This window comes from Nannospalax galili, unplaced genomic scaffold (genome assembly GCF_000622305.1).
Source record: "Nannospalax galili isolate Female #2095 unplaced genomic scaffold, S.galili_v1.0 scaffold366, whole genome shotgun sequence".
NCBI lineage: Eukaryota > Metazoa > Chordata > Mammalia > Rodentia > Spalacidae > Nannospalax > Nannospalax galili.
In genome coordinates this window covers 538,331-551,119 of record NW_008355168.1, presented here as the reverse complement: position 1 = coordinate 551,119, position 12,789 = coordinate 538,331, and the positions used below count along the sequence as shown (strand labels likewise).

Here is a 12,789-nt window from a genome sequence, read left to right as displayed (position 1 = left end):
TCTCCAAAGGAGCATGGCTTCCGCTCACCGCAGGGCCTCTGCCTGCTCTTCAGTTGGCTCCAAGTCCCCTGCTTTCTGCATAGACTGCCCACCTTCCCACCCCTTTCTCCTGCTGTTCCCCATGGTTTTCCCTCGAGTTGGTTCCACATCCCATACCATTACCTCCTGGCTACATGCTGTGGGTACTGGGCGTTGGGGAGGTGAACCCATGAGGCCTTTTCCCCACCTGTGGAAGGAGACTATTTCTTGCCTTACAGTAACCCTGCCAAATAAGGGTTCCACATTGTGTTATGACAGGGCCCTGAATACCAGAAGAACTCATGATAGCTAGCAAGGTCTTCACCTGGTCTCAGTGCCCTGCATCTCAGGGACATGTGTAGCATGTACGTGTTTCAGGAGGGCATTCTCTCACCTAAGGAACTGAGGCTTGTGATGTGCGACTGCTTTTGTTCACGTGTCCCCCTAGTTCACCAAGTCCTGATTCCTCCCCTTTGTTAGTGTGGTCCTGCCCATCTTCACATCTCACACCTCAGGGCAGCCTCCCTTGGCTTTAGTTTCCCTTCTCAGTATCCTGGAAGGGCTCACACCAACCAGCCAAGCCCCTCACTGATCACCCTTCCCACACTGTGTGCCACTGGTCCCACGTATCCACACGTAACAGTCAACAGCAGTTTCTCGAAGGTATCTGCTCCTGTCCCTCCTCCTACATGGATTCCTGTACAGGTACTTAGTAGGAATGTAGCATATACCTCTGATTGAGATAACGACTTAAGCAAAGAGCTGGAGAGAGATGCTGGGCTAGAGGTCTGTGCTTGACCTGTGCAAGCACCTGGGCTCCAACCCTAGCACCTGGGGGACAAAAAAGAAGGAACTGAGGAGACAGCAGCCAACTTCTAGCCAGAGGCGGGAAGCACAGAGCTCTGACATGTTGGAGCTTCACAGAGCACAGGCTGCGCCCCATGAGAAGGTTTCCTTCCCAGCCCTGCAACTGGCTGGCCTAGACACCTTCCAGCATCTCTGCACATTAGGATGGTGCTTCATGCCTGAGTTCTCGGCGGCTCCCAGAAGTCCCAGTGGGGATAACAAGAACTCCAACAGCACTGGGCTCCAGGGAACACATGGAATCATGAATCTGAAGGTGTTCTATAAGCACACTAAGCTTTTCTGTTTTAGCTGTTACTGCCTCCCAGGTCATCCTAAAACAATCACCATCCTGGGCTAATGTCCCCACTCTGCAAATGGGCAGATAAGAGACAAGGCGCTTCTTACTTGTTCTTGCTCTTCAGACCGGATCACCACAGTCTCAGGCGTGACACAAGGAATCCTTGGGATGGCAGGAGATTCCACCCTATGAGTCAGGAACATCAGACAATCAAAGAGCAGAGCCTTTGAAGCAGACTTCTCTACCCCTTCCGTGGAGACCTAAGTGACAGGCCTGCAGTGACCTGGCTGGTCAGCCCCTCACCTCACCCAACTCGTCTACATGCTAACCCACAACCTTCCAGTATCTTGAAGTCCCTCCCTCCCTGGGCATACCAGGGTCTAGCCTTCATCCACAGTTCTACTCTGCATCCTAGAGCTGCACTTGACTATCCACAGCACGTCCTTCTCACCCTGCTGGGTCCCACAGCATGGCCCTGTCACCCTGCTGGGTCCCATAGCACAGCCCTGTCACCCTGCTGGGTCCCACAGCATGGCCCTGTCACCCTGTAGCCATAGTGTGATGCCCACTGAGTCCATCTTACACTCGGTCTAGCTTCGGCACAAAATCCAACAGCTCCTTCTCCTCACCCACATCCTGAGAGTCCTGTCTCTCAGCCTTGGAACCAACAAATTCTTCACCTGAAAAACATGAGCTCAAGTGAGTGAGTACTTTTCCTGGTCCACTCTCAATGACTCCTCAAAAGTGGAGGGAAGTCTGGTCTCTGATGCCCCAAGGGACCCATTAGCTGTAACTGTGCTCAGTCCTACTCCTCCAGCCTTAGAGTCTGGGGCTGGCCAGTTCCTAACCCCAGTCTGCTCCTAGATTTGTAGGTGGGAAAATAACACAGCCAGGAAGATTTTTAGTCTGACAAGTTCCTCACCACACAACTCTTTCGGCATGTGCAATGACATCACAGAGTCACTGTTAGTGATCATTTCTAATCTGCCACTATGGAGGGATAAACAGGACTGCATCCATCTAGACACTGAAGGCTGTAGCTTTCTTTTGTCACCGAAACCCTTTTCCATTATTACTTCCATTGCCTCAAAAATTCCTCATTATAGGACTGTTATTTGTAATCCTAAATCCCATAAAGAGGTTCAAGCTACCTGTACCCAAATCAGCAGCCTGGACTCCACACTGCCTTCATCTCCCTCCTTTACCTGAGCTGGAGCAGCAGCCTGAGCCCTGGGCCCATTATGAACATCAACCAGCAGCAGGAGCCCTGCCTTTATGATCTGGAGCTGACAGGATGGAACTACAACTGTTCATGCATGATAACCACAAACACAGTGGCATGGGCACAGACATGGAGATGATCAGGCAGAAGCTACCACCAGCACTGGTCGCATGGTGTGCACGTCCTGTTTAGTCAGCTCCGGGCACTGCATGAGGCCGCGGAGGGTGGAAAGCAGGGATGATTAGTGAGGACTCAGGAGCTTATTAAGGGTGGGATGTGTTCTGGTGAGAAAGACCACAGGGAACAGAAAGCATTTCATACCCATTATAGTTATGTGAGCAGTTCCTAGAAGGCAAAGAAGAGCCAAGTTGAAGGAATGACAGCATCCAACTCAGTAAAGGGAGAGGCATGTTATTAAAAAGGATACATACAAGAAAAGCTAGAATTGTCTAGCTGACAGTCATATAACCACTGAATACCAGACAGAAAGGTACAGAACAAACCCAGCCCACCCCCCGTCCTATATCATGAGGGTTCCCTAGATTCAGTGAGGAAATAGGTTTACATGGGGAAGGAAGAAGGCTAAAAATGCTCTGTAATTCAGAAAGTCGAAGCTTTAGTAACAATAAAGGCTGTGACTCCAAACTCTCTGACCCATCACATGATCGGAAGAGCAACCAACTACAATGCATTCTCAGTTTAAACGACCTGCTTTGTTACTTGTTGAAGCTCAAGGAAAAGAGCAGCCAGATGTTGCTGCTGCTCCCAGATCTGAGAGTTACCCTAAGTAGACACACACTTGATCAGGTATATCACATACACCGACAAACATGCACTTAGAGACATGAGATTTCAAGTTTTAACCTCTAAGATGTCAATTTTCCTTCACGTAAGAACATCTGAAAGGGGTCTTCTTGGCAATAGACAACATCAGTGGGAAGCGGGTCTCCCTAGTTTCAATGAACACCTTGTACGCACAGCGTGGATGCACTGAAAAGGACTCTGAGAGCAGCCTGGGGGCACAGAGCCCCTGGCCCCAGCAGCATGAACTCATCACTGAAGATTTTTACCTTCATCTTCAGACACATCCAGGATCTCATCCACTGTCTCTGGGTAGCTCATCCGATGCTTGTCACTGACTAACTGAAAAGAGAAAAGGCAGAGCTTGGACCCACCTGGAGCAGGGCAGAAGCCAGGAAAGGGCAGAAGGGAAGGGTGTGCCCTCAAAGAAAATCAGGCCTAGGAGGCACTTGCCCTGGAAGCTGCTGCCTGGGAGGTGCTACAGGCAGGATAATGAGGGACCTCAGGCTCCCCATCACCGACCTCGGGCTCCCCATTACCTCGTCCTTCCCTAAGCCCCATCCAATTCTTCAAGCACTAGGTGGCAGTATAGCCCTGCCTAAAGTAGGAGGTGGCTGCAGTTCCTGTTGGGCAGGGAATGAGGCAGGGTATCTCAGGGGAGGGGCAGACATACCACTACACTGGTTTCATCTGTGACAACCTTGAGCACGTCTGTTACAGAGATATAGCCCAAACGCTTGGCTATTGCCAGAGGTGTGGTTCCATTCTAGGACAAAGGACAATCAGACTGGGAATCAGGGAGGAGAGTCCAACTCCTGCATTCGTACCAGGTTCAACTAAATTCTTCAGAAGGGCTCAAGTAGACAGACTGGGCCTTAGAGCCAAGAAAATCTGGGTACAAGTATAAGAGCCATGAGGCCCACAGAGATGGGACAAGGGAGGAAGGAGGGCAGGACACTGTAAGGCTGCAGTGTTGACTGCTGTCTTGAAATGACAGCAGAGGAGCCCCTCCAAGGCAGGTGAGCACTGCTGGGAAGGTCCACTGAGGGAGCATGCAGGGAAGCCACCATCAGTCAGTCCAGCCGCAGAGCGATGCTGTACACTGCTTGTTCTTAGAGTATCCGTAACTGAGCAATCTGATAGTTAAAGTACCTCAGCTTAATTACCTAATTAGAGCAGTCAGAATTCACAAATGCCCCAAAATGGGACAGGGATATATTTTCTACTTTGATTTTAAAAGAAAGCTCAATGAAAAAAATCACTCAATATCAAAGCTTTCATTCTCTTTTAAGTTCTCTGCTTCCAGAATGTGCCTGGGTTCCACATGGGTTCAGTACTCTCAACAACCACAGCTACAGACAAGGGGTCATGTACTTGCAGAGTTGGGAGTAACCATGGAAGCAATGTGACAAACTACAACAGTTAAGAGAGGAAGTTCACCCTGAGCAACAATCACCAATCACCAAAGCTGCTCAGGGTGACTTTGTGGCCCAAAGCATTTAATTTGTCTACTTGGACCAACTGAAGGTAGTTTCAGAAGAATAGTTGAAAGCATGCGGGAAGGAGGCACAGTGCTTGGAGAGGATACTTGCCGGACACCAGGAAGAAATGCACTCCAACACCCAGACCGCAGGATACTCAAGGCAGCTGCCACGTTATTGTGTACAGCTCCATCCAGAATCCAGGGTAGCAGCAATGTCTACAGTTAGGGATGCCCCCCGCCCCAGTTGTCTGGAATGGGGTTGGGAGGGCACTCACCGAGCTGACCTCGTTTGGGGAAGCACCATTCTTCAGGAGCAGCGTTACGATGTCTGTGTGTCCTTGCTGGGCTGCTTGATGTAAAGGGCTGTATCCTAGCTATGAAGCGAGGCAGACATTTGGCAGATCAGTTAGCTGCACACAAATGCCAGGCCCCTCTCTACATGATGGAAAACACTGCCTTTTCTACATTTCCTTCTTCAGGTTCAAAGCTCAAGACTGAGGCAGGGCCAGGCGTGCTCAGAGTAGCTCTGACTGCCACCTAAGTGAGTACTTAGGAGCTGTCAGCATGAGAGTTGGGTGTAAGGCACCCCTGTACCTTGGTTTTGGCATTGACATCTGCCTGGTGTTGTAGCAAAAACTTCACCAGCTTGATGTTTCCATAATGACTGGCGACATGGAGTGGGGTGTAACCCATCTGAAAGGTAAGAGATGAGGAGACCGGTGAGGCATCTAGGCACACCAAGCACCACTGGAGCCGTGCATTAACGGAATCCTTACAGCTGATTAAGGAAGGGGAAAGAAGCCAAGGGAAAGGAAGACAGCTCCCACGAGATGTACTGCTGGTGCTGGTCAGAGAAGGGGCAGGGCTCAGTGTCAGACACGTGAGGACTGAGATGTTGCTGGAGTGGCTGAGCCGGCGACTGGAAGGTGGACATGAACCCTGCAGAGATCTAGGCTGGGAGTCACCAGACTTGGAGATGAGCAAGGCAGCTTACAAGAAGCAGAGAGAGGAGTAAGTGAGGCCTAAGGGCTGTGGTTGCACTTAGAAAGGAAGTGGAGGGTTCAGAGGAAGTCATACCAGGAGGGCTCTCTGCTGAGAAGAGCAATGCAAGGGCAGATGGCCATGCGGTATCACAATGACCCTCACAACAGCAGGCTTATTTCTACTAGAAGGGTTGAATCCCACTATAAGCCTTGTGACACCGGCTGAGTTACCAGAGTTTGTAGCAACTGGCCGTGGCCTACAGTGAATGCGCTGTGGGCGTTCATGTGACTGTGGGCTGCAGAGCTAATTTTCAAAGACTCATCCTGTGGAATTTTGTTTGTCTTTGGTGGGAATGAACCAGAACTCTGATATGCCAGCAAGTGTTCCACACATGAGCTCTGTCCCAGCCCCTGTTGACCACTTTGGTGCTGTGCCCAAATGGCTAACAAGCCAGGCCCTTTGATGTCTCTTAGAAGTCACTGGAAGATTCCAGGGACCCTGTTAACACAGACTGTGTGGACCAGACCTTCACAACCTGGGATGGCTTTGGAATTTTTGAGGTTATTTTAACCCACAGAATACTGTCTCTCCAGGTGTTATCCACATTGTGGCTAGTGTTCCTGTGGAACAGTGTAGGGGTGTGCTGGTGGTTGTCACTCTGTCCCTTCTTTTTTATTTTCAGTGCTGGGGATAGAACTCAGGGCCTTGCACGTGTTAATCAAACTATCTACCCTGAGCCACATCCCTGTTTATTTCATACACTTAATACAGTTGCCTTGGGACAATAGGAACCAAACGTGTCTCCTGCTCCTCCGTTCTGCCAGCTGGAGACTCTACGTGGGCCTCTGGGCTGCCACCTCCTTATACCGATGCCACACTCCACAGCTCCTTCCTCTACAGCCACCTCTGCTTCAAACAGCAAATGTGCTGTGAACCACACACTCGGGCACTCTCACCTATGACACAGGGTTCCCTGCCACAGAGAGCTTCAGCTTTCAAAGTCAAACCCCTTTTAACAAGATTCTGGCAAAGCCTGGCACCTTCACATGCTTACTACTTAGTGTCACTTGCAAACACTCTTTCCAAGTTCTTGGGACAGCCTCAAATGTCTAGCAAGCTTAAAAAAATTCCCAATCAAAAAGAGTGATCGTGAGGGTTGGTGCCTTCAGATTCCCTGTCAGGTCCAGGAAATGGCAGAAAAGTGGCAAAGAGAGAGTTCTGAGGTATGAGGGCGTGCCCGCTGGTGGGCCTCAGATGGGGTGTGTAGCCAGGGGAAGGGGACCCTCGCACAGGGCTGCCTGCCTTACCCGGGTGGTGGCGTCCACTGTGACACCGTGTTTGATCAGCACGTCCGCCACTGGAACGTGGCCTTCTTGTGCTACCAGGTGGAGAGGAGTGAGTCCACTCTGAAAAGACAGATGTCCATCAGCTTTGAGCCAGGGAAGACTTCCAGGCTGCTTGTTCCTCAGACTGTGGGGCCCCGAGGCCCTAAGCCTTCCTGCACCATGCTGCCTCACTCCCCTGAGCATCTGTAAGACAACTACTAGGAAACCCAGAGTACACTTCCCCAATCTAGGTCAGTGTCTATATTCAGGAGTATATTACGTAATTCATAATGAATATCTATATTCTGTGATGGAAGATATTTTTTCAGTGCTGACCTATGCATTAGACAAGTAGTTCTTGACCCAGGATCTTCAAATATCTGAGTGTGAAACCTAAATTTTGTAACTTTGCCAAGTCTAGTAATAAATAGCTCTGTCCAACTTGGAACCGATTGGGCATGGCTATATTCCAATAAAGCTTTATTTACAGAAATAAGTAGTGGGCTGGAGTTGGCCCACAGGTAATAGATGGACCTCATGATGGCCTTCAATTGTGGTGTTTGTTAGTTCCATGGAAAGCTCCAGGGCCTTGGTTCCCTGTTCTAGGAAATAGAGGCTGCCATTGAGGAAGCACTGCTCATGATGAATCATGTTGGAAAGCATCTTTTGAATGCACATCCTGCCAATACCTCACAGCCTGTCACACTGTAAAGAGGATCAAGCCCTCTGGGAGTGAAAGGACTATGTTCTTGGACTTATTAATTTTCCCATGAGGACAGCAGTGTGTCAAGATGTTGATTGCTATGTGGGAACTTGCACAAAAGCACTGGGAAAATCTTTCCTTTATTCGATCTCTACACTCTATGCTGCTGATGAGACAAGCCTAGTTCTGGTTCCCCTGCAGACACAGGCAGTGTCCCCACCAAATGACTCCACTTGCCTTCTGTGCCTCCCCAGGCTGACTGAGGCCTATGCATTGATACCACCATGTCTACCGCCAGCCTCCCACACAGGTGCCTTGCATAGCTTAGAGTGACACAAAGAATCAGCCTCAGGAGATTGCTGCGTGGGTAAGGCAGTGTGATTCCAGAACAAAGACATGTCAACATCACAGGCTCCTTATACAGCTCACTTAGTGATAAGACCTCCAGAAAGCCTCACAGTATACAAGTCCCACAATGACAGTTCTCTCGCTTTGGGACTACTTGTCCAAAAAGAGCTGGTATCTCCAGAGGATTTTAAGAAATCCTAAATTTACCTTTAAAATACTTGCCTTCCTGAAACTGTTAGATTAATTTATCATCTAAAGAAGTGGTTCTTAGGGGGGTGACTCAGTCAGAAAAGTGCTTGCTGAGCTCCATCCCCATGTAAAAAGCCAGGTATGGTAGCATATGCCTGTAATCCCAGTGTTTCTGGGTAAGTGGAGACAGAAGGGTCCCTGGATTTGCCAGCAAGCCAGCCTAGCTTAATCAGAGAATTCAGGTTCCAGTGAGAGATCCTGCCTCAAAAGATAAGGTGGACAGCTCCAAAGGCACCTAAGGTTGACCTCTGACCTTCACACACACCTGTACATGTGCAAGCATTCTGGCCAGTCAGTCCAGCTCAAACAGGAAGTTCCAAGTTTTGTGAGAGACTGTCTCAAAAAATGCTGAGAAACAGGAAGACATCCTGACATCAACCTGTGGCCTCCACACATACCCTCACAGGTGAGCACATTCACACACATGTGTACACACACACACACACACACACACACACACACACACACGCACACACACAAGTTGTTCTTCATTTTGCATGGTTCCATTTCTACAAAATATCCAGAGTAGGCAATGTCATAGAGACAGATTAGTGGCTGTTAGGGATTGGGGTGCTGAGGGGAATGGCTGATAACAGAGATGAGGTTTCCTTTGGGAGTGATAAAATAAAATTTGATAGTGTGATGGTTTTCCAATTCCCAACATGCTAAGACCCCCCTCCCTGGATTTTTACATTTTAAAAGGTAAATTTAATGAGAATTACATTCCAATAAAACTGTTATTTAAAAAAGAAGCAATTCTTAACCTTCCTTGGGACATGAATTCTTTTGAGAGGCTGAGGAAAAATATACACACCTCATCCATAAAAGTGCTTTTGTGTCCATTCTTGCAAACTGGTGTGTAAAAGTTTAGAAGGTTTCACACTCATATATCTGAAGGTCGTGGGTCAAGAACTACTTGTCTAATGCATACGTCAGCACTGAAAATATATTTTCCACCACAGAAAAGAGATATTCATTACGAATTATGTAATACACTCCTGAATGTAGACACTGGCCTAGATTGGGAGAAGCGTACTCTGGGTTTCCTAGTAGTCATCTTACAGAGGCTCAGGGGAGTGAGACAGCATGGTGCAGGAAGGCTAACAGAGCCTCAGGGTCCCACAGTCTGAGGGAGGAACATGCAGCCTCTAACTGGATTCAGTATGGCACTGAGACAAAACTTACAGAGGGTTGTTATCAAGATCGTACCACACAGCACAGAGAAGTGTTCGGCACAGAGCGGTTCTATCTGGTAAGCTGACACCTACACTGCTGAGACTGTAGGCTGAACTCCGAGGGGCCTACCTTGTTCCCCAGGTTGCCATTGGCTTGCTTTGAGAGGAGCAGAGCAACCATCTCTGCGTGGCCCTGTTGGGCAGCCAGGTGAAGTGGGGTCACACCTTGTACAGACTCTGCATTCGCTGACCCTCCGTACTGCAGCAGACTGTGAGCCACTTCCATCTGGTTCTGTTTGGCGGCGATGTGCAAAGGAGTATAGCCATTCTGAAACAGAAGAAACCACCAGAGCAAGGTGACAGGCCTGCTAAAGTAGTAACGGAAGGGGATGATTGAGGGCTAGACCTGGCTCACCCTCTGAGCAAGGCTGTTGCTACCCAGGAGAGCACACTAAATAACCAGTAAACAGACAAACGACTGGATTTGGAGCTGGCTTTTCAAAGTCCCACAGCCGGCAAATACCTGACCCTTCTCACCATCTATCTCCTAATGTCTTGCTCTGATGAGTTCCTGCAGGAAGTGCTGCCTCCAAGCAGAATTTGGATTCCAATTTAAAAGTGAGACAGGTAAGAACTGCAGTGAGAACTCAAAACCCCAAATGCTCCATAAGGAAAAGAAACAGAATCACATGCAATGGCACGTGCCTGTAAGTCTCAGGATGCTTGAGGCTGAAGCAGGATGATCACAGGGTCTGAGGCCAGCCTGGACCATATAGTGAGACCCTGTCTCAAACCCTCCAAAGGATGATTTGCTTTTGACAAGCTCACAGTTCCTCTGGAGTATGCACACCTGTTCTTTTTAACTGCCCCCAAAGAAACTGGTGTTCTACATTTCCCTATTCAACCAGGCCCAGCACTATGCTTTGGACCTGCTGGCAGGGGAGTCAGGGATGTGGGAGCCAGGCAGTCCTGTTCCACTCCAAACCAGTGTGACCGGAGACAAAACAGTCTACTATGTAGACTTGTTTTTAAAAAGTCATTAAAAGTAGGGGAAACATCTGCCTTGCTTATTTTTTAAAACTATTGGGAGGATCAAATGTGACAATGTAGTCTTAAAGAAGGTACTTCCCAAAATTGAGTTATGAGAGTAATTCAACTGTGTGGTAGTTTTTCAGTATACTGCTGGGCAAGACAAGAAGGCAAGCCCAAGACAAGGTGAAGAGATATTACCCTGCACTGTTTCTTAAGCATTTACTTTTATGTATGTATGTATGTATGTATGTATGTATGTATGTAGTGTGTATGTATGTATTTATGTATGTGTATGTATTTGAGGCAGAGTCTCATTCACTCTGAAGTCCAGGTTGGCCTAGAACTATTTGACCCAGGCTGGCCTCAAACTTGAGGCTATTCTTCTGCCTCAGACTCTCCTATGCTGGAATTCCAGGTGTAAACCCCACTCCTGGCTTTAAATTTTATTTTTGGTAGCATAACCTAGTCATGAAGCAATGCTTGGGTTTGGAGTCTGAGAAAGCACCTCATCCTACTGCAGACAGTTGATAGGCTACAGATGGGCCAAGTGATTATTGTGTTGGAAGCCACTTCTGCTTCTGTGATCTTTATTTGAGCTCTACCCTAACCATGCACTGAAGTAAGTCTGGTATCTGTGTTACTACCCTATATTGTGATAAAACTATTCTCTGAGAGGTAGCATGCTTTCTCTAACATGAGGCAACAGACAGGCTGATTCTAGGTCTTGCCGGCTTGTGATGTCTGTGCATAGCACCTGGATCCTTGTTCAAGTGCAGATTCTGATCCACAGGTCTAGAGCAGGCTAGTGTTGTGTTCTTAACCAGCTCCCAGGCAACACACTTTGAGTAGCCAGGCCCTAAAATACTCAGGGTGAGGGAGGAGTCAGGTGGGGGCCTTCCAGGATAGGATCCATGACCTCCTGGACCTGTGCCCATCCAGCCACACAGCAGATGGTGGCTGTGTACACCTGCCTCCCCAGGCTGGCCAGCATTCTTTGCACTTTCCCTTGTCAGTCACCAACTGGATGTGGACACCAACATTTCTAAGTCTGTCAGGACTACTGATGAGGAGCTAAGGGAAAAGAAAGGGCTGGTCAATATGGAGAAATCCCAGTCATATACCTCTGAGGGTGGAGAAGGACAGCAAGATCAGTCTGAAGGTTGCTTTAATGGGAAAATAAAAAGTTGTTATTTATCCCCCCCAATTGAATTGAATTAGAAAAATCCATTGTCTTTGCAGAACTATGTAAGGCAATTCTTTCTAGTATTTCACCTTTTTAATTGAATTGTATTGGGAGAACACATGACACATAAGCTGTGCTCATATAACAAGATTGGTATTTCAACCAAAGTAAAATTAAACAGAATACTTTCTGTACTGCATTCAAAGTAAGCAAGGAAAGGAGACACAGTTCAGTGGGTCAGGCCTGAGACACGGAACCATCTCCAAAAACTCATCTTCCATGAGATATCGCAATGGAACAGGATGAGGTAGAAGCACAGCCAGGGCTGGCCTGAGACAGCCACTCACTACAGCAAAGTTAGACTCATCAGAACTTCTTTTAATGTGCTAGGCACAGTCAGGGAAGAAATTTTCAGTATGTTCATCGTCATAGCAACAGGAGTCCCAGGCCACTTGTATACTGTGAGTGTTCGAAACACTGGTGTGAAATGATTCTGACTGGCCAGCTTGCCCTGGAGACAGTCAAAGCATCCGTATCATTTTGGTTACAATGGAGATATGAACATCACAGGGCACGTGACACCAAGTGAGGACTAAAGGAGTGACAACCTTTCGAGGGTGACAAGGACAAGCAGCAACTAGGTTAGAGAGTGATCAGACAGAAATGTGTGCCAGCAAGTGGCTCCCTTTTTCAAAGGAAATAAGCTCAGGGAAGGAATGTACGAGGGAGAGACTATTAGCATCAGATTCAGAAGACAGGGATTGGTTTGGGTGCAGAGGGATTTTCTGTGAAATTCTACAAAATTGCCAGACTACTTTGGAAACTATATTTTGCCATGGAAACAAACCCCATCTGTGCAGGCTTTGAGTTTGCATTTCACTCTCTTTAAATATCATGGACCTGGCTCCAGCTCCTTTTATATAAGTGGGAGAGAGGAGGAGGAGGGGAGTCCAGTGTTTTATTTTTAGAGGCAGGAGTAAGTCGACTTCTTAGCAGAGATATGTGCTCCCTCTGCACAGTGACGTAGGACTCACTACAACAAGAGACAGGCGGCAGGACAGAAGCCCAAGGAGAAAAGGACTGTCTGGGAGATGCCATGTCTGCAAGGAATGGGTGCCGTAA

The 12,789-nt window shown here is 48.1% G+C and overlaps 1 protein-coding gene across 1 annotated transcript in view; it reads right to left on the bottom strand.

The window, feature by feature from the left end:
• LOC103749415 (ankyrin-1) overlaps positions 1-12,789 on the bottom strand; it is a 69,679-nt gene that overhangs the window by 22,503 nt on the left and 34,387 nt on the right. Inside the window, exons 16-24 of the mRNA XM_029555658.1 lie at positions 9,583-9,780; positions 6,960-7,058; positions 5,263-5,361; positions 4,944-5,042; positions 3,859-3,951; positions 3,455-3,527; positions 2,706-2,729; positions 1,746-1,842; positions 1,270-1,348 (exon numbers count right to left, since the gene is read on the bottom strand). Coding sequence (XP_029411518.1) covers positions 1,270-1,348; positions 1,746-1,842; positions 2,706-2,729; positions 3,455-3,527; positions 3,859-3,951; positions 4,944-5,042; positions 5,263-5,361; positions 6,960-7,058; positions 9,583-9,780 — 861 coding nt within the window. The remainder of the gene's footprint in view (positions 1-1,269; positions 1,349-1,745; positions 1,843-2,705; positions 2,730-3,454; positions 3,528-3,858; positions 3,952-4,943; positions 5,043-5,262; positions 5,362-6,959; positions 7,059-9,582; positions 9,781-12,789) is intronic.